The sequence below is a fragment of the Felis catus genome, chromosome E3 (assembly GCF_018350175.1).
Source record: "Felis catus isolate Fca126 chromosome E3, F.catus_Fca126_mat1.0, whole genome shotgun sequence".
NCBI lineage: Eukaryota > Metazoa > Chordata > Mammalia > Carnivora > Felidae > Felis > Felis catus.
Window position 1 is genome coordinate 15,715,200 of NC_058383.1, and position 24,425 is coordinate 15,739,624.

At 37.9% G+C, this 24,425-nt stretch overlaps 1 protein-coding gene across 2 annotated transcripts in view; it reads right to left on the reverse strand.

Annotated features, from left to right (window-relative positions):
- TPST1 (tyrosylprotein sulfotransferase 1) overlaps positions 1-24,425 on the reverse strand; it is a 150,226-nt gene that overhangs the window by 45,182 nt on the left and 80,619 nt on the right. For both annotated transcript variants that reach the window (XM_023247102.2, XM_023247101.2), the window contains one exon: positions 13,195-13,393. In XM_023247102.2, coding sequence (XP_023102870.1) covers positions 13,195-13,393 — 199 coding nt within the window. The remainder of the gene's footprint in view (positions 1-13,194; positions 13,394-24,425) is intronic.

Consider the following 24,425-nt stretch of genomic DNA (forward strand, 5'->3'; position numbering starts at 1 on the left):
ATGACATATCGGATAAAGGGCTAGTATCCAAAATATGTAAAGAACTTACCAAACTCAGCACCTGAAAAACAATCCAGTGAAGAGATGGGAAAAAGACATGAATAGACATTTTTCCAAAGAAGACATCCAGATGGCCAACAGACACATGAAAAGATGCTCAACGTCACTCCTCATCAGGGAAATACAAATCAAAACCACACTGAGATACCACCTCACACCAAAGTGGCTAAAATGAACAACTCAGGAAACTACAGATGCTGGCGAGGATGTGGAGAAACAGGAACCCTCCTGCACCGTTGGTGGGAATGCAAACTGGTACAGCCACTCTGGAAAACAGTGTGGAGGTTCCTCAAAAAATTAAAAATAGAACACTATGACCCAACAATAGCACGACTAGGAATTTATCAAAAGGACAGAGGAGTGCTGATTCACAGGGGCACATGTACCCCAATGTTTACAGCAGTGCTTTCAACAATAGCCAAATTATGGAAAGAGCCTAAATGTCCATCAACTGATGAATGGATAAATAAGATGTGGTTTATATATACAATGGAATACTACTTGGCAATGAGAAAGAATGAAATCCTGCCATTTGCAGCAACGTGAATGGAACTGGAGAGTGTTATGGTGAGTGAAATAAGTCAGTCAGAGAAAGACAGATATCATATGTTTTCACTCATATGTGGGTCTTGAGAAACTTAACAGAAGCCCATAGGGGAAGGGAAGGGGAAAAAAAATAGTTACAAACAGACAGGGAGGGAGGCAAACCATAAGAGACTCTTAAATACACAGAACAAACTGAGGGCTGATGGGGGGAAAATGGGTGATAGGCATTGAGGAGGGCACTTGTTGGGATGAGCACTGGGTATTGTATGTAAGCGATGAACCATGGGAATCTATCCCAAAAACTAGGAGCACACTTTATACACTGTATGTTAGCCAGTTTGACAATAAACTATATTAAACAAACAAACAAACAAACAAACAAACAAATAGCTAGCAGAAACAAACTGCCAATAGCCTGCACAACCTTCATTCAATTATGAAACATGATCAATAGATTTTTGCTACAAGATGAAGCCTTTGTACACTCTCGTCTATCAATTTATTATTTATGAGAAAGTGTCATTTGTTAAAATGCAAAATATATTAGGTGAAAAATACATGAAGGTTCACATGAAGGCCACTGATGTTTATCCAAGAGTTCAAGTCCCCAAAATGAATGTTTTAACAAAGCAACATTGAACTTCTATCAAATTCAACTACTCTGATTCAACAAAAACAAAAGAATATAGGAAAATTTGGGGACGGTATCTATGTCTCTAAGAAAGTGAACATAAATCGTTGATTAAAAAAAAGAAATCTAGGAATTTCTCAGTAGTTGAAACACCCAAGATCACACTGATGTTTTAAAAATTACCATAAGGGCATCTGGGTGGCTAAATTGATTAAGCATCCAACTCTTGATTTTGGCTCAGGTCATGATCTTATGGTTTGTGGGTTTGAGCCCTGCATCAGGTTCTGTGCTGACAGCACAGAGCCTGCTTAGAGTTCTCTGTCTCCTCCTCTCTCTGCACCTCCCCTGTTTGCATGCTCTCTCTCAAAAATAAATAAATAAACACTTTAAAATGTCATAAAATACACATATTCAAAAAATAAGCAAGGAACAAGAGAATATTTTAATATAGCAGGCAGATTAAAAAGAGCCAAGAGAGAATTAGAAAATGAATCCAAAGAAATTACCCAGAACATAGCAGACAGACAAGACAGAAAACATGAAAGAGATGTTAAAATATTTAGAGGGCAGAATGAAACATTTTAATATTCAACTAACTGTGGAGTCCAATGACAAACTGGAGAAAATGGAAGAAACACAACTTTCAAGGAGAAATGGCTGAGAATTTTACAGAAGTAGTGAAATATAGGAATTTGCCTAAAATAGGTACACAGAGCCAAATAAATAAAAGAAAAAAGCCACTGTTAGATATATTGTAGTAAAATAGTACAGTTGTGTGTATGTACATGTATCTCCCTATATATACATAGGGACACCCACCTGATAAAGATCTTAGATGCAAGTACTCAAGAAAAAGGCAAGTGGTAAACATGTACATAAACATAAGTAAATATTCTCTACAGATAATAATAATGATTCTAACATGTGGGGTTAGAAAAAAGAACTGAAATAGTCAATAGTAACAGCAAAAGCATTAAAAGGGTGGTTATCTAAGGGTAAATGTTTATAATTTTTTTTCAACGTTTTATTTTTATTTTTGGGACAGAGAGAGACAGAGCATGAACGGGGGAGGGGCAGAGAGAGAGGGAGACACAGAATCGGAAACAGGCTCCAAGCTCTGAGCCATCAGCCCAGAGCCTGACGCGGGGCTCGAACTCACGGACCGCGAGATGGTGACCTGGCTGAAGTCGGACGCTTAACCGACTGCACCACCCAGGCGCCCCTAAGGGTAAATGTTTATTTGAAGATTTAAAATATCAAACAGCTTTACATTTTATCAGGTAGAGCTTGGACAGTAATAATTTAAGACTAACAAAAGAATATATGTCTAACTTCTAAAACAGCAGGAGGGGAAGATGGAATTTTAAAAATCAAGCAAAAAAAGAGATAGCTAGAACACAAAACAAGTGGGGAAAATAAGAAAATACTTGAAAATAGAGTTTTAAAAAGTAAGGACAGGGGCTCCTGGGTGGCTCAGTTAGTTGAGCATCTGACTTTGGCTCAGGTCATGATCTCATGGTTTATGGGTTCAAGCCCCACGTTGGGCTTTGTGCTGCCAGTGTGGAGCCTGCTTTGGATTCTCTGTCTCCTTCTTTCTGTCCCTCCCCTGCTCATGCTCTCTCTCTCTCAAAAAGAAATAAACATAAACATAAACATGATAATAATAATAAAGTGATCCTAATAAATGTAGAAAACTTGCTAGAAAAAGGATATTTGCCAGATTAAATACAATTCTAGCTACAGGCTAAGAAACCATTCAAACATAAAGACTTAGAAATGTTGAAATTTACAAAATAGAAAAAGACACACAAGGGAAATTACAACCAAAGTCAGGGTAGCTATTAAGTACTAAAAAAAAAAAAAAAAAAAGTCTTTTAAAGATAGGGTTGCCAAATTTAGTGAAAATAAACAAAACCGAGGACTATGTAAGTTAAATTTGTATTTCAGATAAATGATGAATAGTTTTTAACATTACTTAGGACATACACTAAAATTTATTTGTAGTTTATCTGAAATACAAATTTAATTGGGCGTTCTGTATTTTATCTGGCAACTCTACTATAAGACAAAAAGCATTTTTAGTGACAGAATCTTTAGATTATGATAAAGTGCTCAATTTGCCAGGAAATGGTAATGATTGTAAACTTGTAAGCTTCCAATAAAGTAGCCTCAAAATAAAGCAAACTTTGACAATTTCATGAAGAAATGGACAAACCTGGAGTGCCTGGGTGGCTCAGTTGGTTGAGCGTCTGACTTCAGCTCAGGTCATGATCTCACGGTTTGTGGCTTCGAGCCCCACATTGGGCTCTATGCTGACAGCTCAGAGCCTGGAGCCTGCTTCGGATTCTGTGTCTCTCTTGTCCTTCCTCTCTTTCAGAAATGGACAAACCTGTCATGGTGGACAAAACCTCTATCTTGTCTCTCTGTGCTGTCAGTGGCTGCTTTCCTCAGGAGCTACGGCACCCAAGTGCAGTTCCTCCAGGTTTTCACCACAGTGGCAAGTGGCAAGGCCTCTCTGCAGCCCTACGGGTGGTAATGGCTTCTCTTTCTTTCTAGTTATTGGCCCTTTCTCATTCCTTGTTGACTCTTAACCATGGCCACATTTCAGTAAAGCAACCCTTCAATAAAATCTTGTTGGCTAAACTCTTTGAAGTGTGCCATCTGTTTCCTGTCACTATCATAACAAATACAAGTAGGTGCAGAATTATGGAGAGTGTAACAGGGTTGGAAAAATCAGCATCTTGTGATTATCATAATAAAGACTGCTGTGGGCAAAAATCATCAGTGGTTGCTAAATCTAGGTTGAAAAGTCTAATGAAAAGCAAGATATTCACACAGTCTTAAAGTGTAAAGTTGCTTTAATTGAAAGGGAGAAAATAATAAATGTAGAGTGGGAACACTGGAAAAAATACCTTCACAAACAGAAAAATTAACATCACCAAGGAGGAACAGACGAACATCATATGCCTTCAGATATGATTCCTTAAGAATGAAACAAAACTGTGTATCCAGTATCCTGCTGGGAATGTACAGTCTGATTTAACCATGAGAAAACATCAGACAAACAAACCCACAGTTAGGAACACTGTATAAAATAACTTGCCTCAATTCTTCAAAAATGTCAATGTTATGAAAGACAGAACATATGAGGAAATGTTACATATTAAAGGGAACTGAAACAACAACACGGAACTAAACACAATATGTTACCTTAGACCAAAACCTATACTGGTAGGGGGGAAAAACTAGAAAATACATTACTGGGACAATTGACAACACTGAAATACAGACCATAAATCAGATAAAAGCATTATGTCAGTGTGAAGGTTTCTGAATTTGAGAACTGTACCAAAGTTATGTAAGAAAATATCCTCACTCTTAAGAAATATTAAAAGCAAAGGGGCATGGTGTATACAATATATCGTCAAGTTATAAATGAATAAATAACATAATACAATATAGTTTGTATATGTGTGTTATTGTAAAATGAGAAAACAGAAGTAAACCTAGTAAATATATTTTATACACATACAGAGAGCGAAAGAGAGGAGGAGGAGAAGTAGTAATAGTAGGGGGAGGTTGGTGAAGGACAGAATTATGGCCAAAAGATACAAAATGACTAAATCTGAGAAAGGATATACAGGAGTTCTCTGTATTGCTCTTGCGACTTTTCTCTCTGTTTTAAATTATTTCAAAGGAAAAAGTGCTATGGATATTGCTCCATTAACACTCTTTGTTACACTTGAAAATATGATGAAAGATATTGATTCTATTTCCAGGAAAATCAATTTGCATCGACATACATAAGTTTGCATATTATTTTAGGGAGTTCAAAGACACCATAGAGTATGTGCACGTTAAGAACCACTGCTCCATTATTTCTAACATCCAGTACTGCAAAAGAGAATTCTGCCATCAGCATAGTTTTTATTTTTTTGTAAGTAACCTATTATTTTCTGTCTCATTATATGTAGGTTCCCCCCACCCCAGGATATTTGAAATTTTAGAAATACCACCAAATATGGTACCGACGTGTTTTTTTCATATGTTCTTTAGAAAATGGCAAGCCCTTTTATTCTTCAGGTCATTTTCAGCCTTAGACACTTTCTTTACAATGACAAATGTGATTGATGCTTCTGTTCCATTTCTTCTGACTTTTCCTTTGGAGATTTCTATTCACTGGTTAATTTTCAATTTTCTGTCTTTCATATGCGTACTTTTTTCTACCTATCATTTCCATCTCTGTCCTTTCAATGTTCATTCTAGAAGAGCACCCCAAGTGTGGTCTCTATGTCATTAATTTTACTTTTTTTTTTGTAGCATCAGTTCTGCCCTTTATCACATGCTCCTTATACTCCAGATATGTTGTTTACCTGGAGCTGTGACTTGAGAATGGATACAGAAAGACAGAGTGACTATAGAAAGAGGGGAGAGATACCAGGGTTAGGATGTTTTGCAAACCAGCTAACAACTCTAACTTCTTCATTTTCTAGTCAGGGCAGCCCTTTCAATCTGGAGTTAGAAATGGATAGTAAAGGTGAGTCCAATCCTTGGTCTGCCTTCTTTGTGGCCATTGGTAAAGCTGGGATTAAGGAAGTGACATGAGGGGTGCTTGGGTGGCTTAGTCAGTTAAGTGTCCGACTTCAGCTCAGGTCATGATCTCACAGTTCATGAGTTCCAGCCCCGCATCAGGCTCTGCAATGACTGTGGGGAGCCTGCTTAGAACCCTCCATCTTCCTCTCTCTCTGCCCTCCGCTTCACACATGCTCTCTCAAAAATAAACATTAAAAAAAAAAAAAACAACAAAAAAAGGAAGTGACATAAATGTGGTCCTCAATGTAATCAATGATAAAATTATTGGAAAATTTCCCCATTCTTTAGCATAAAGCTCTTTCATATCTTTGTTCCTCTTTATTAAAGTTTTAAGGAATTTTTATTTAAAAATTTTAAACATTTTTATTCATTTATTCTTGAGGGGTAGGGGCAGAGAGAGAGAATCCCAGGCAGGCTCCATGGCATCAGTGCAGAGCCCAATGTGGGGCAAAACTCTCGAACTGTAAGACAATCATCTGAGCTGAAACCGAGAGTTGGACACAATTGACTGAGCCACCGAGGTGCCCTTCTTTATGGAATTTTAAATGATTGGAGGGGTGCCTGGGTGGCTCAGTTGGTTGAGTGACTGACTCTTGATTTTGGCTCAGGTCATGATCTCACAGTTAGTGGGTCTGAGCCTTGTGTCAGGCTCTGTGCTGACAGAGCAGAGCCTGCTTGGGATTCTCTCTCTGCCCTTCCCCCACTCATGTGTGTGCTTGCGTGCTCTCTCTCTCAAAATAAATAAATAAATAAACTAAAAAAAAGGCCAGGAGGCACCTGGGTGGCTCAGTTGGTAAGCATCTGACTCTTGATTTCAGCTCGGGTCATGATTTCATGGTTCATGAGATCAAGCCCCATGAAGGGTTCTGTGCTCACAGCACAGAGCCTGCTTGGGATTCTCTCCCTCCACCCCTCCCCTGTGTGCTTTCTCTTTCTCTCTCAAAATAAACATTTTAAAAAATGGTAATTGGAAAAAGCTGTTTCAGGCACTGGAAATCTGATACCAAGTTAGCCTAGAAGTGTCTTTTCCCATATTTTCCCCTGATGAGGAGCACAGGGTAAAAAAATGACTTCTAATTATTCTGGTTTATTATATTCCCATCATAGATGTGGATCGTCTAAGAGTTAGATATTATTGTTTAGTACAACCATTTCTGAATGTTTACAATATGTATTAATTGACATAAAGAGAATTGGTTTCTTTCTATAAAATTCCAAGGGAAACTGTAAATAGCTACCCAACCAAACCTCTTGGCTGCAAATGTTCTCTTTCTCAAAAGGTGGTCTTACTAATGAAGGCAGAAAGAGAAAAATGAGAGGAACGATAGAACCTGCTTCTTTTGTTTAAGAGACTGGATTCCTCATAGGCCTTCAGATAGGGTCACACCTGAAAACAACTGCTGTTAAAGATGGTTTAAATGTATTAAATCAGAAATGACACAAGTAAGGAACACAAGGCTTGTACACACAACAAAGGGGCTCCTTTGACATTTGATCTAGGTAAGTAAAAAACAAAGACGATGACTCATTTTATACAGCAAAAAAGCAAATATGGATGCATGAAACTCATTACCCCCAAGAGGATTTCTGGCAGAAAACAAATTATTGGTATACACTTATGAACGACTGTGCCAAAATGGTGACAGAGAATGAGACAAGATTTGACTTTGAATGATGAGTCACAAAGAGCACAGTCTTGCTGTGGCTACTCCCTTGGGGTAGTCTCAGATTTTAGACTGACCCAGTGGACAAATTCCTGGGTTTCTAAGACCAGTTTTTATACCTTTATTTTATTAAAACTTTTTAATGTTTATTATTTATTTTTGAGAGAGAGAGAACGTGCAAGCAGGGGAGGGGCAGAGAGGGACACACAGATGCAAAGCAGGCTCCAGGCTCCGAGCTGTCAGCACAGAGCCTGACAAGGGGCTCAAACTCACAAACCGTGAGACCATGACCTGAGGCAAAGTTGGATGCTTAACCGACTGAGCCACCCAGGTGCCCCCAGTTCTTATGCCTTTAAAACACAATGGAAAATTTTCTGTCCTCTTATCATGATCTTATTACTTCTACATCATGTCTTTTCTAAATACCTACATCTTCTTCCTGTATACAAACCCAATCTTTGCTTCTTCAGAAGCAACTAGGTGTTATGCCTAGAGCACTTATTTACTTATTACCTGTTTAATAATTGAAGCCTTAAAATGATACATCTAAACGCTGACTGAAGTATTCTGAGAGATGGTAAAATGTACAACTCTGAACTTCCTCATATATTCTTCATAAAATGCCCTAAGGAAACAATTCTGCCTATTTTCAAAGTCAAGGCAAAACTCTTGGGCAGGGAGGGAAGCCAAATTAAGGAACTGAACTTAATTCTACAGTTGTTGCTTTGAAGGTCTATGAAAATTTTAAGAGAGTAAGTATTCTTTTAACTAAAACAGCTAAAATTTGAGTACAAAAAATCAAGGAAATGAGGAATAGCTAAAGACTTATCATCTTCCAAATTCACCAAGAATAGTATTGGTTGGAATATTCCTACTATGGCCCAGAAGCCCAATTAAAGGAAAGGAGTCCAAGGGGGAATTTTTTCCTGGATGTGAATTACGATGTCTCACATAACTGTGGCAAGAGCAGAGTCGAAGATGATATTCACAGACAGCCAGAACCAGGACTTCAAATAATGCCAGACTCTCTTGGACTCACTCTGCTTGCCTCACTGGGTGGGCTTTATTCCTGCTACACACTGAAGAGTAGGAGTCCACTAGCATTAACTGCTAGTTACTGCTTAACGCTACAATAACAGAATAACTGGTTAAAAGTAGCTCAAACATATAAGAAGTCCAGAGGTGAAGTGAATGGTCAGTCCTGAGCTGTGCTCAGTAGCTCAGAAATCAAGGGTCTCAGGCCCTTTCCTTGTCTTCCTTTTATCATCTTCAGGGTATCAGTGATACCTTCTCTTACAACCTCAAGACGGCTGCAGCACAGCCATGCATAATGTTCTTCCATAGAAGTGTTCAAAAAGCAGGAGGGGAAGGATGAGCTCTTTTCACAGAATTCTTTATTTTTTTTCCAGAAAATTCAATGTCTCCCAGAAAACTCTAAAAGACATCTCCTTACATAGCTTTGCCTAAGTAAAAATTGGCCACATCCTTATCCCACCTCTAAGAAAGTCTAGAAAAATTAATAACAGGAATTTTTATTTTTTAAGAGATAGTTCCTACTACAGGAAAAGATGGAACAGGCAAGCAAAAATGTCTAACACTTCTGCTAACAGTTCCTATGCCTTATATCAAGTTCCTTCTTGCTTGCAACTGTGGGTTCTACACCCTGATATCTGCTTTTCCATTTGACTATTTGCTCTGCATTAGTACTGTCTATTCAGGTTTCCAACGCATATTCCATTTATACTTTGATCTGCTTTTCAGCTCTCTCTTCAGGTTTAGTAACAAGGTCTTTAAACTGTTTTCTGGCTTGACTCATGTGCCCTGAGGACTCTGTTCCTCCTACCTGCTCAGTGACTCATAGATGCTTCAAGTATAGATGATCATATCCTATCTCACCCCTACTTTAGATTCCTACTCAGTTTAACGAACAACTCCATCGAGCTTCTTCCTACCAAGGAATGCGTTTGGTAAATAAGTTCAATGTTGGTCACCAAGTTTCAGGTCTCTGTGAGCACGTAGGTGGAAGGATTCAAATGGCAGATGGAAATATGGAGCTCGGAGCTTAGGAAAGAAAACCACTAGGAGATACCAAATTTATGATCATCAGCAAATAGGCTGTAATCAAAGCCATATAAGGGGCGCCTGGGTGGCTCAGTCAGTTAAGTGTCCAACTTCAGCTCAGGTCATGATCTCACGGTTTGTGAGTTTAAGCTCGGCATTGGGTTCTGTGCTAAGAGCTCGGAGCCTGGAGCCTGCTTCAGATTCTGTCTCTCCTTGTCTCTCTGCCCCTTCCCCGCTTGTACTATGTTTCTTTCTCTCTCTCTCAAAAATAAATAAACATTAAAAAAAAAAGCCACATGAGTGGATGAGTTTGATTAAGGAGGCCACAAAACAGAAGTCCTTAATCTGATGGGCTTCAGGGACATCTATGAATTCACTGAAATTGTGGGTAAAATTCTGTGTATCTATGTGTCAGTATTTCTAAGATAGGAATCCATACATTTCATCATGTTCTCAATTAGGTTTATAAATCTAAAAAGATAGAGGGCACTATTTACTTAAATGTGCCACAATTTTGGGATTAGAGACTATGATGGGAAAGAGTATGGAATATGTTAGTATTTAATTTCCAATTTACCCTCTGAGTCACAGCAACCACCAAGCACATGATTTTCTATTCAAAATTGGGCAATATGTCCCCAAAATATGCTGACTCAGAGACCAATACTTCCAGACTACCCAGAACTGTAAGAAAACCAGCACGTTTAGTCCTGGAGCTTTGTATTCTGTATTCTTGGTCAAAATGTGAATTTCTTCCCACTCCCATCCCATAAATAAAGGGAACAATCTCCTGAGCCATCTTCTTTTTCTGGAGCCATTCTCACATCACATCTGACAATCAAAGATCACTTTCTAAGCATTACTTTAGGAAACTTCATGATCATCAATGCTGCACATAATAGCATCTGAATTTTTGCAGGCAAAAAAGCTTTGAAAAAACATAGGATTTGGATTACAAGAAGGGCTACGAAACCCAACCCCACAAAACGGGAATGCCAGCTTGTATGCATTATCATGAAGTGCTCAAAAATGCAATTATAGTTCACACTTTATCTTTTTTTGGCTCAAAATTATTTGTCACTTTAGAAATAGAGATGGGGGAGGAAGGTTTTTATCCAGTGTGAATTCAGAAACCCTTTAAAAAGCCACAGATGTGTATGAAACAAATTCTCTAGTCACATGGATTCAAACCACAGCATTCTTCCCAACCTTTCAAGCAGACCAAGAATAATGTAGCCAGTCAACTTGCATGTAGGAAAACTATAGTGTCTATTGCCTGGAAAACCTCTAAATATCATTTGTACATATTTCTGGTTTATAAAAAACATTCTGATATCATACAAAAGAGAAAGCTATGAATTACCAATTGTCAAGAGATTACCAAGGACTATGATAATGGATGTTAGATTGATGTGTACTTCATCTTTAGCAGAATGTAAACTTTTTTAAAACTTCAGAGATGGTTCACAAAAGAATGTGGACATGTAGGTAATAACTGGAAAATGTTCAACTACATTAATCAATGAGACCTATTAAAATCAGCAAAAATCAAAAATAAAATTACCTATATTATATGGATAGTCCAAAAGATTAAAAAGAAATTATCAACATATATCAAGCAACTTAAAAAATTTCAGATACTTGGACCTGGTTTAATTCTACTTTTTTTAGTCTACGTTAGAAAAAGACACTAGGGGTGCCTGAGTGGCTCACTCATTTGAGTGTCCGACCCTTGATTTCTGCTCAGGTCATGATCCCAGGGTTGTGGGATCAAGCCCTGCATCGGGCTGGGCTCCATGCTGAGCATAGAGCTTGCTTGGGATTCTCTCTCTTTCTGCCTCTAACCCTCTCCTTGACTTGCATTTTCTTTGTCTCTCTAAAAAAATAAAAAACAAAACAAAAAGAGACGAAAATGTAATTTGTACCAAAAAATGTATTTTGTGCAAAGATGTTCACTATAATATAATTTGTCAAACAAAATTGTAAGCAGCAAAAGGAAAATGGTGAAATGAATTATAGGACACATACTAGGGAAATATATTTTATTTGTTCATTCATTTACTGACCTACTACTGTGCTTCAGAAAGGATTTGAGGTAGCTCATCTGGTAATATATTATGTAACCATGAAAAATTATGTTTAAAAAGCAACATGCTAACGAACATTAGGAGGAAAGGGCTGGATACAAAATCGTGTGTGTGTGTGTGTGTGTGTGTGTGTGCGTGCGCGCAAAAGTAAGATTATAAAACAATGCTATCTTACATTTTACAATAAGCAGGGAAGGAAGGGAAAACCATCAAAATAAGAATGGTATGTGTATGGTTGGTAACAGAGGCGAATTTTATTCTCTTATCTTTTTAATTTTGTAAGTTGTATAAGTTTACATTTTTATAATAAAATGTTTGTAGATATGAAATCATAAAAAAGGATAAAGATTATGTAAAAAGATCTGCCTGTATACATGATGCTTTATAAGAAGACAGATAGCTCTTCCTATATAGCTACTACAAACTAAAAAAGGAAAATGAAAGTATATAATACTTAAGAGAAAAAAAATCTGCATGGAAATTAACCTCATGAAATGTAAGTGTGTTTGTCAATTAAAGGTATCAAAAGAAGGACAGAATAAAGAGATGATTTAAGATTGTAGAGAGAGAAGGACACTGACACAAGCAAGAGAATACTTGAGAAAAGCAAGGAATTTTCGTCTTGAAATCAAACAGCCTATCAGTGAACTTACACTAACATAGCTGTGTTGTTGAAACTGCAGTCTCAGACAAGAATGCATGTAGAGTCAGAGGGTAGAATTGTGGTTGCCAGGGGCTGGAAGGAGAGGGAATGAGTAATGACCATGTAGTTTCAGTTTGGGAAGATGAACTTCCAGAATGTTTCTCATCTGGGTGGTGGCGGCAAGTACACAAGCAACGTGGGTATACTTAATACCGCCGAACTATACACCTATAAATTGTCAAAATGGTAAATTTAACGTTATGTATATTTTACCACAATAAAAAAAAGAATACATCAAGGTCTGATTTGAAATAAATTACACTTGGAAATGTATATACTCAGATTAGCTGAGTTTTCAGTTTGTCTGAAACAATATTTTATAAAGATGTTAGCATAATTTATTAAGAGAAAAAGCTGTAATTACACTTTAATACAACTTTCAATCGCAAGGTTGCTTATTACACCTCTGTAATAATTCTTCTGATGTAGCCAGTGTTCAGTTTTCAAGTATCAAGAAATCATGCCTCATTTAAACAAAGGTTTAAAAGTAAAGTAAGCTATTAGGTTCAAAGGGAAAAAAAATCCTAGAAGTGAGGACACTAATAATTCTGGTATTTCCAGCAAATTTGTGGTAATCGGCTATGAGAATAAATCTCCCCAACAATCAGCACCATTCCTAGAAACTGCACAAAAAAGATTAAAGAACTGTCCCCATACTTCCTGGGAAGAGCCACAGTTACCCTTCAAATGCAGGAAGAGTTCTCATGATAAAGCATTCTACAAATAGAATTTCTCAAACTTAAAATAAATTTCTGATCACAAAAAATAAGAAGCAAAATGAGAAAAAAATGCTCAGGACCCAAATTCCATATTCAGTTTTCTCAATTCATTTTAAAAACTCTCACTTACCCTTCTAGTGTTTTCAAGAATTTTGGGATCAGGTTTTCCATAGTTAGGTGGATTGGCATATGGGTCATATCCAAGTTTGGCAAGCATGGGTGCAATCACTGCCATGTCTTGTAAAACATCTGGGGGTATCTTCCCAACCCATTTTGATAGTGCTCCTACATTGACTGGCTTGATGACTTGGTCTGTAGATCTCTCCACTCTGAAAACAATACAGTATGAATAAGTATTTATTTAGAATACCAAAAAATAATATTAAAAGACCAATGGAAATTCTTTTTGATAACTTTAACAATTATAAGTGTCTCAGTTATAAATCTATTGAGAAAGAAGACACTAATCGGGCTTGACACTATTTACCAGGCTTTTTTTTTTAATGTTCTAAGTTTGACAGTTATTATTGGCAACTTCATATTTCTAGAAACAGGAAAAACGGTCAGCTGAAAACATCTGTACAAATTACAACATCCAGAAAAAATAAAGCTAAGATTTCGTACGAAAACAGCCAATCAACTTACTTGAAAGGCATCAAAATTAAACAAACAAACAAATAAATAAATAAGATGGATAGATGAATGACTAGAGGGATAAACAGATGGACAAAGAGATATGTGATAAAGCAAATATAGCAATATATTAATTATAGTTAGTAGGTGTAATTCTTTCAATTCTTTGTATGTTTGAAATTTTTCATAATAAAATATTAGGAGGAAAATAGCCAGCATAATCCACTAAGAATGCAAAATGTTCATTTGTTCTATTTTTCCTTTTTTCCTTTTTTTAAAGTTTATTTTGAGAGAGAGAGAAAGAGAGCCAAGCAAGCGCAAGGGAGGGGCAGAGAAAGAGGGAGAGAAGGAGAATCCCAAGCAGGCTCCTGCAGTTAGCACAGAGCCTGACGCAGGGCTCGAACTCAGGAAATCATGAGATCATGACCTGAGCTGAAATCAAGAGTCAGATGCTTAGGGGCGCCTGGGTGGCTCAGTCGGTTAAGCGTCCGACTTCAGCTCAGGTCATGATCTCGTGGTCCATGAGGTCAAGCCCCGCGTCGGGCTCTGGGCTGACAGCTCAGAGCCTGGAGCCTGTTTCAGATTCTGTGTCTCCCTCTCTCTGACCCTCCCCCGTTCATGCTCTGTCTCTCTCTGTCTCAAAAATAAATAAACGTTAAAAAAAATTTAAAAAAAAAGAGTCAGATGCTTAATTGACTGAGCCACCCAGGCGCACCCCTGTTCTATTTTTCTGTTGACTTCCTGAAGAACACTTTTTTATAAGGAAGGAAAAGAAGTGCTGTTTATGATTTTCAGTATTTCAGAAAAAAATGTGTTCTATCTCTTGACCTAGAGATTTACTTTGTGCTTGTAGTGGTTATACTTACATATTTGACTAAATAACTCATACTCTTAGGATAAAATAAATAAATATAAATAAAATAAATATAAAATAACACCTAGATTTAAACTGGATCTGAATTAGCAGATTTTGGCCAAATGACTGCAAAACAAAAGTGCTTAAGAGAGTTTTATAATAACTAAGTCATTCAAATTAGTATTCTCATAAAAGGTAAAAACCCCTTTTTAACAGGTACATGTTTAACATGTACATGACCTCTCACTGCAGAGAGGTCTGCATCTGATGATGAATCCTTCAAAGGGGCTCTACTCCTAAACAACAGACAAGAGAAAATAAAATGATTATTCCTTGGGATTCTGTGAGACCACTAGCTCCAGGTTCCCTTCCTGCTTCAATGATCACATTTCCTGCCCCTCTTAAAAATTTCTTCAGGACTCCACTTAACCCACTGCTCTTTCTACTCTATGCTTTTTCCCTGTATGGCTTGATATTTAATGATCTTTTCTTGACACCCTTGGGTTTTCTGGGCCAGGTCCAGTTTATAAATTTTGCCCCAGCTTCAATATTAAGGGCACATCCTACTCACTCTCATAAATGTTCAAGTTTGTATGATAAATTCAAGTAATTTTAAGTAAATGATAAATATGGTCACCCTGCCCATATACCCCACACACACCTCATAACTAAGATGGTCTAAAACTGGACCCATCATCTTCTGCTCAAGATCTGATCCCTTTTATGTACATCTTATATTGATAAATGGCACCACCACCTATCCATAAGGCAAAGCCAGAGATCTCAGATGGGGCAGAGAGAAAGAAAGCAAGATCACTCCCAAGTTATCCAGTTCTACAGTCTTTATCTTTGAGTAAGACATCTCTCCTTCATTCCTACTGCCACTACCTCAGTTCTTATCACCATCACATCTCACCCAGATGATTACAAAACCTCCCAATCTCCCTGCACTTAAACAGTTGGCTTCCTTGCCCAACTATCATTCCACCAAAACATAAGGAGGGTCTATGTCTTGTTAATCTATCATTGGCACCTAGCACATTAACAAGTAATAGATGCTCAATTAACGTTTATTAAGTGAATGACTGAAAGCTTTTCATGGGGGGGGGGGGGAATGCCCCGTAAATTTAGTTTAGACAGACATGCTCAAGAAAAGTCAAGGATCATTTTTATAAGGAGATCAACTGACACAAGATGAACTAACCAGAAAACATAACAAGTGCTAAACTGCATGATATTTTCTGTGGGGGCATTAGCAATGTTAGAGAATGGGAGTCATGTCTGCAGAAACAAACATCTCCAGAAAAATAAGGCTTATAGTAAACAAAGAATAACATTTTCTATTCATTCTATGTTCGGCTTTACATGTGATATCTAATTATAGATCCCTAAAACAACCTTAAGAGAAAGATATCAGTCCCCATTTTTCAAATGTGTAAACTGAAATCCAGATAAGTGATTTATCCAGGGTCACACAGCCTGGAAAAAGTGGAGTTAGAATTTGAAGCTCTGGTTCCAAAGCTCCAATTTTCCCCAGTTTCTCTTATTGATCTTCTTAATTTTTACATTCTGTGTTTCCCTGAAAACTTTACTCTTTTGTTCCTTACTGCATAGTGTGAGCAAGTTGGTTTGCCACAATGGTAAAAATACACAAATATACTATAAATATATTAGGAATACATACAACGCTTTGCTGGTAATGTTTAACAACCTGATCTCCAGGGAGGGGAAAAGCCATGATTTGTTGCATTTACTGAGGTCCATGGCATAAATACCATACCTTCCATGGCTGATTTCAAACTACCAACGTGCCTCACCAACTGCAGAGTCGAGAAGAGATGTGCAAACTGGGCTCTTGACAGCCAGGGCAAGTCAGCTCTAGCAGACCACTGGGTATCTACAGGGCCATAATCTCCTATCTCAAATTCTGAGATCTAAAAAAACTCTAAAAAGTAAACAGTTTCTTGCCTTCATCTGGCAGCAAAACATGACCTGAACTGATAGGAATCTATTTATAGTCATTATTCTAGTTGGCATAAACAACCAAACTCTTTGATGAAGAAATACTAATGTGTATGATTACACAGTGCTGACACAGAATAAGCAGAGGGTATTTTATAATATTATGTACATCATACGACTTTTCTGAGGTCCAAATATTTCTGAGTTCTGAAACGTGTGTGTTAAGCTCTGGAGTCACACATAGGGTCTTGTATGTCATGACTGGGAAATTGACTTTATCTTGAAAATGATAGGAATGAAAGAAGAGTTTTAATCATGGGACTGACATGATTAGGTTACTGCTAGAAGCATTCAATGCTGATAATTATGGGTAAGGCAGATTGAGGGACAGGGTAATCAAGGTCAGAAGAACTAGTAAAGATGTTTAACTATATATTGGAAAACTTGAGAAATTATTAATTCAGTAGAGCAAGTGATAGAAGTACAAGGAAAACTCGACAGATTAAAAAAAAACACTGATAAGATTTAGTGGCCAATTAGATATGGGGAAGAGGGGATGGAGTCTAGGTGAATTCAGATTAGATGTGAAGGGCAGAGTAGACAGTGTTATCACTCATTACAGTAGGTAGTATGGAGGAAAAGCATTACAATGCTGTTGCTTTGTTTTGTTTTAAGAGTATAGAACCCAGAAAAAGAGGTAAATTGATGGTAATCAGAAAGTTACCAGAAGCCTAAAGAAACACTAGCGTTCACTAAGAGACTGGAATGTGGTATATGCTCAATAAACAATAGCTATTATTGTTTTTTCATCCAGATTATAGCACTGTTCATAAGAAACATGAAAGCCATTGTTTGTCATTATGATCAAAGTAATAAAGTACAACCATCCCTTGTCTGAAAGTGATAGAGAACTCTAAAATGAAAGAATCTGGAAAGGTTTTTGTTATGTAACCACTGAGTCCAAAGATCCACTAGCAGCACATGCAGTTATTATGGACTGCTAAAGGGAAGAACTTGGGAAGGCCTACTGCCTATCAGTCAGGTGTTTCTCTAGTGTTTCAGTAGTAATGACATTTTTTATTTATTGATCATAAAATTCAAATTAAACATTTTCTGAATACCCACTATGTGTCAGGTCAAGTGGTGGATACCAAGGATGCAAAAATGACTGACTAGATCATGGCCCTCCTCTCAAGAAGCTCAGAGTCCAATAAGAGAGAAAAACAAATACGTATGATTAATATGCAGCATAATAGATGTAATGACAAAAGCTAAAAACTATGTAAGTGATTCCAGATAACACAACTAAGCCGTTCTTCTCCTAGGGTGGGACATGAATCAGGGCAAACTGCCAAGCTGCTAAGGCAAGGGTTAGCAATGTATGGGCCACAGGCCAAATTCAGTCCCACTGCCTGTTTTTGTCTAGCCTTCAAGCTAAGAATGGTTTTTACATATTTAAATGTTTTTTAAAAACTCAAAAGAATATTTCTTAACACATGAAAATCATATGAAATTTCAATGTCATAGTTTTATTGGAATACAGCCATGCCCATTTGTTACACATTATGGCTGCTCTTCAATGGCAGGGTTGAGTAGTTGAGGTAAAGACCATCTTGTTCCCCAAACCTAACATATTTAGTATTTAGCTCTTCATAGAAAAAAAACTGTCGGGGCGCCTGGGTGGCGCAGTCGGTTAAGCGTCCGACTTCAGCCAGGTCACGATCTCGCGGTCCGTGAGTTCGAGCCCCGCGTCAGGCTCTGGCCTGATGGCTCGGAGCCTGGAGCCTGTTTCCGATTCTGTGTCTCCCTCTCTCTCTGCCCCTCCCCCATTCATGCTCTGTCTCTCTCTGTCCCAAAAATAAATAAAAACGTTGAAAAAAAATTTTTAAAAAAAAATAAAAAAGAAAAAAAAAAGAAAAAAACTGTCAATTGTAATCTGAGACTGCATTTTAAGGGCACGTAGGGTCTGTGTGAGGGAGTCTCGGGTGCTGTCCTTCATCACAGAAGGACCCCATCAACTTTTACACACAGGAGAGACCTGGTACACTTATAAAGTGGAGAGCCAAGAATGTATTGAAGCTGCTTGGGTGGGGAAGGTGAGAGGAAGAAAAGAAATAAAAAATAGTGTTTACTTTGCACTTACCAGGTTCAAAAGAGTATTTGTTGAGCTACAGTATAAAAAAAAATAAAATAATAGAATGAAATAGAAAATAAAATAAAAAACAAGAGGGTGGGTATGGTCCCAATCCTCCAGGAGGTCACTGCCTCATGAGCCACACAAACTTTCTACAATTAAACTTTTAGAGTTGCTTCTTAGTTCCAAATCAGCTCTTCAGGCTCACCTTTCCTCTCTTCCCAGGGGCTCTAGCTGTTTCGTTTGCCTTTTTCTATGAGGCAGCAAGGTGCAGTGGGAGAACGCTGACCTGGAAGTTGGGCCTGTGTGATCTAGCTTTGTGATCTAAGAAAACTGATCCTCAGAGACTGAGGATAATAGCCACTAACACTCAGTTTTACAATACATTCTTCAAAAGCAGAGATTGGCAAACTGTGGCCCAAATTTGCTCTGCTGCCTATTTTGTAAATAAAGTTCTACTGGAACACAGCCACATCCACAAGTTTCTGTACAGTCTATGGCTGTTTTTGCTCTACGTCAGAGCTGAATATTACAACAGAAACTGTATGGCCTGTCAAGTCAAAAATACTTGGTCCTTTACAGAAAAAGTTTGTTGATCTCTGTTCAAAAGGATACCGTTATTAGAGAGAAATGAGCTTCGTTCAGAAAGCCTGATTTTCTTTCCTAGAGAACAACAACCTGCAGGCTGCATGCAGTTCATCAAATTCCCTTCACTCCTTCAGTCTTTCTAGAAATTAACCACCACTTACGCCTAATTGTACTAGGATATAAATTAGTTACCATACCACTAGTCTCACTGGGACCTTAACACATAGTGCCTGCTAGACTGGGATTTCTCAACACCCACAGCCTGGGAACAGCGCTGCAAGGCCAGATATCTATGAATCACCAGATTCTCCCCCAGTCCTAGGCATCGAGGCTCACTTCCCTCCGCAGTGTTCATAGTAGAAGGCACCTGCCCTCGGGGACAACGCCAAAATCTTGAAATGACTGAGGTGAATATAATCTTCCAAAACACTCATTTTAAAAGCACGGATCTTTCTTGAACCAGGCAGGCTGCCAAACCACAGGTATGAATTATGATACACAGCAACTACTACAGGAAACCAAATTCTCTGGACTAAAGGAAGCATCAGGGCTAGAATGGACAGGCAAAAACGAATGGGTAAGAGTATATAATCCATATGGTTAGACTTATTAGACTAAAACAAAAGATGAAATACCATTAAAAGTCATGTTTTCAAAGACCATTTCACTCTTAGCAAGTGCTTAGGTTATGTCTTGTGAAAGTGGATTTAGGGGACCTGGGTGGCTCAGTCAATTAATAGATGACTCTTGATCTCGGCTCAGGTCATGATCCATGGTCTGTGAGACTGAGTCCCATGTTGGGCTCTGCGCTGACAGTGAAGACTCTGCTTGGGATTCTCTCTCTCCCTCTCTCCCCTTCTCCTGTTTTCTCTCTCAAAATAAATAAACCTTAAAAAACTGTGTACACAACAGAAATGCAATTTTGTGATGTGTTATATATTCTCACAGAATCATATCAAAATGCTCACAATGACCGTGATGTGATTGTGATTTTTATATTCTTATCTAACTTTTCTGTATTCTCCAATTTTCTATAATAAGCAATGTCTTTCTTTCTCAGTCCATGGAATAGTGGGATTGCAAAGATCCATGCAGAAGTCTAATAACTATCTCAAGCTCAACACAGGTCAAACTTAACTCCTGATTTTATCCCCAAATACTATACCCATGGCCCTCCCAATTGTATCTGAAAACCACTCCATTCTTCTGGCTGTGCAGAATAAAATAAAACTGGAACTATCTTGGGGCGCCTGGGTGGTTCAGTCGGTTGAGCGTCCGACTTCAGCTTAGGTCATGATCTCGCAGTTCGTGAGTTTGAGCCCCGCGTCGGGCTCTGTGCTGACAGCTCAGAGCCTGGAGCCTGCTTTGGATTCTGTGTCCCCCTCTCTCTCTGCCCCACCTCTGTCTCTCTCTGTCTTTCAAAAATGAAAAAACAGAAAAAGAATTTAATAAAAAAAACCTGGAACTGTCTTTTGACTACCCTCTTTCTCTCAAACTCCACATCTAATCCATCTGAAAATCTTATCAATTTATACTTCAAAAATGTATCCAAATATGGTCATTTCTCATCAACTCCACAGCTACTCCCCTGGTCCAAGCCAACATTATCTCTTGCCTGGATTTCTATAATATTCTAATAGCTACCCTGCTTCTTCCTTCACATCCTGTGGTCTATCTACATTACATATACCAGAGAGAGTTAGATTGTGTCACTCCTCTGTTCAAAATCCTGCAGTGCCTCCCCAGGTATTCTAAGTCCAAGACCTGAAAATGAGAGGGAATCTGAGAAACCACAAGAATAGGTTTTTAAAACTTGTCAAATCATCCACGAAAACCAAGAAACCAGATAGCAAAGCCAAAAAACCATGAAAAACATTTAAAATAAAATTAGGTGACAAAGTTGCCCTACAGACCCCAAAATACAAGTGGTTGGAAACAATAACATAACGGTAATACCTACATGAAATGAGTGGGAGGAAGGAGAAGGTAGCAACAGGGCATCGAAAAGACATTTACAAGACTGACCCTTGAAGAACATGGCATTTAGGGTTGCTGATGTCCACGCACTTGAAAATCCTTGTATAATTCTTTACTTTTGTTAAGTAATTTCTATGCCCAATGTGGAACTTGAACTCATAATTCCTGAGATAAAGAGTTACATGCTCTACCAACTGAGCCAGCCAGGCATCCCTCTTGTATAACTTTGGCGTTCCCCAAAACTGAACTACTAATAGTGTGTTGACAGGAAGAGTTACTGATAACACAAAAAGTCAATTAACACATATTTTGTACATTATATATAGTTTATACTGTAAAGTGATACAATAAGGTAGGCTAGAGAAAACAATGTTATTTAAAAAAATTTTTTTTAATGTTTATTTATTTTTGACAGGAAGAGACAGAGTGTGAACAGTGGAGGGGCAGAGAGAGAGAGAGGGAGATGCAGAATCAGAAGCTGGCTCTAGGCCCCAAGCTGTCAGCACAGAGCCAGACACCAGGCTTGAACTCATAAACTGCGAGATCACGACCTGAGCTGAAGTCAGATGCTTAACCGACTGAACCTTCCAGGCACCCCTAGAAAACAATGTTATTTTAATAATCACAAGGAAGAAAAAATGCACTATTTATGATACTGTAAGTCTATTCATCTATGAATTGTCTATCAATACCTACATCAATATCATTGTACATGATATAAAACACTGTAGATATTATACATATTTCTAACATTAGCCATCAAAAAATGAAAATATGTACAGTCTCTAAGTCTGTGGGCATAATTTTTGGTAAAACTTAACTTTTTTTTATGTTTATTCATTTTTGAAAGAGAGAGACAGAGCACAAGCAGGGGTGGGGCAGACAGAGAGGGGGGACACAGAATCTGAAGAAGGCTCCAGGCTCCGAGCTGTCAGCACAGAGCCTGACGTGGGGCTCGAACTCACGAATCATGAGATCATGACCTGAGCCGAAGTCGGATGCTCAACCGACTGAGCCACTCAGGCACCCCAAAACTTAACTTTTTATAATAGATTTGTATATATTTTATGATAGTAAATGATAAAAGACTAGTACCTATATATCTTATGCACATGACATACCTTACTTTTTATTTTTTTTTTCAATATCTCCAGGCCACATGGTTTGTCTGAGAATTTTTTCAAGTTGTCACAAATCTCCCAAAATTTTCCCAATATATCATTGAAGAAGTCCATATATTAGTGGATCTGCACATTTCAAACCCATGTTACTCAAAGATCAACTGTACTTTGAAAATTACACCAGATCTATTTTAGAATATAGTTGAAACTGGAGGGGTGTCACCCAAATCTAAAGATGAGTACAAAGGTTAAGTTCTGAAAGGAGTCAGAGAAGGCTGGGAAACATGAACTCTTGAAACCAACCAGCCAAGGAGCCATAGCTCCTTTCCAGGACAGGGCACCGCACTAAACAGAAAGTTCTAAGAGTAGAGTCAGAATAGGGTCAGAGACAAAGGAATGAGAAGATTGAGAATATGATTGAGAATAGGGCAGAGAGCCAGGAAATATCAAAAAGTAAACCACCACATTATTTAAAATATTCCAAAGAAAACAGAAAGAGATCTGTGAAATATATAAACATATCTTGAACTATTACTCCTTGAAAATTTCAAGAAAACTATTTTCATGTACAAATGGACAAAAAAAGTTAAGATCAAATTTCATACAAAGTTCTTATAAGAAAAAACAGAATGTGGGGCGCCTGGGTGGCTCAGTCGGTTGAACATCCGACTTCAGCTCAGGTCATGATCTTGCGGTCCGTCCGTGAGTTCGAGCCCCGCGTCGGGCTCTGGGCTGATGGCTCAGAGCCTGGAGCCTGCTTCCGATTCTGTGTCTCCCTCTCTTTCAGCCCCTCCCCCATTCATGCTCTGTCTCTCTCTGTCTCAAAAATAAATAAACGTTAAAAAAAAATTAAAAAAAAAAAAAAAAAGAAAAAACAGAATAACATCCCTATGGATATGAAAAACAACCAAAAAAACCAGCTCAAAAACATACTAGAATTATAACTTACCATTTCATTTTTTTAATTTTTTATTTTTGAGAGAGAGAGCACAAGTGGGGAAGGAGCAGAGAGAGGGAGAGAGAGGATCCAAAGTGGGCTATGTGCTGACAGCAGAGAGACTGATATGAGGCTCGAACTCACAAACTGTGAGATCATGACCTGAGCAGAAGTTGAATGCTCAATTACTGAGACACCCAGGTGCTCCTATAACTTAGTATTTTAAAACAAGCTAAAAGACATTAAGACAATGATACAAGACATGGAATAACAACATAAATCATAATTATAATAATTCAGAAATGAAGTGCTAGAACTCAGGAAAAAATCAGAAATGAAAAAAATCATTTCATAAATGAAGACTAAGCTTGAAGGAAGGCAAGAGTTATTAACTCAATACAACAGATACCCTTAAAAGAAGTTAAAAGTGAAATAGAATAATGCCTTAAAAGAGTTCAATGTTTTCCATTTTAAAATAATTTTATATCCTGGGAGCACCTGGGTGGCTCAGTTGGTTGGGTGTCCAACTTTGGCTCAGGTCATGATCTCACGGTTCGTGAGTCCAGGCCCTGTGTCAGGCTTGATGCTGACAGCTCAGAGCCTGGAGCCTGCTTCGGATTCTGTATCTCCCTCGTCCATCTGCCTCTCCCCTGTTTGTGTGTGCTCGCTCTCTCTCTCTTGAAAATAAACATTAAAAAAAATTAAAAAATAAATAAAATGATTTTATATCCTGGGACCTTACTGAATTTATTTATCAGTTCTAGTAGTTTTTTGGTGGAGTCTTTCAGGTTTCCTACATATAATATCATGTCATCTGCAAATAGGGAAAGATTAACTCCTTTTAACCAATTTGGATGACTTTTCTTTTTGTTGTCTGACTGCTGAGGCTAGGACTTCCAGTACTATGTTAAATAACAGCAGTGAGAGTGGACATTCCTGTCTTGTTCCTGACCACAGAGGAAAAGCTCTCAGTTTTTCCCCATTGAGTATAATGTTAGCTATGGGTTTTTCATATACAGCCTTTATTTGTTGTGGTATGTTCCCTCTAAAACCTACTTTGTTGAGGTTTTTTTTTTTATGATGACTGTATAGTGTTCTTTGTCAAATGCTTTTTCTGTGTCCATTGAAAGGATATGGTTCTTATTCTTTATTA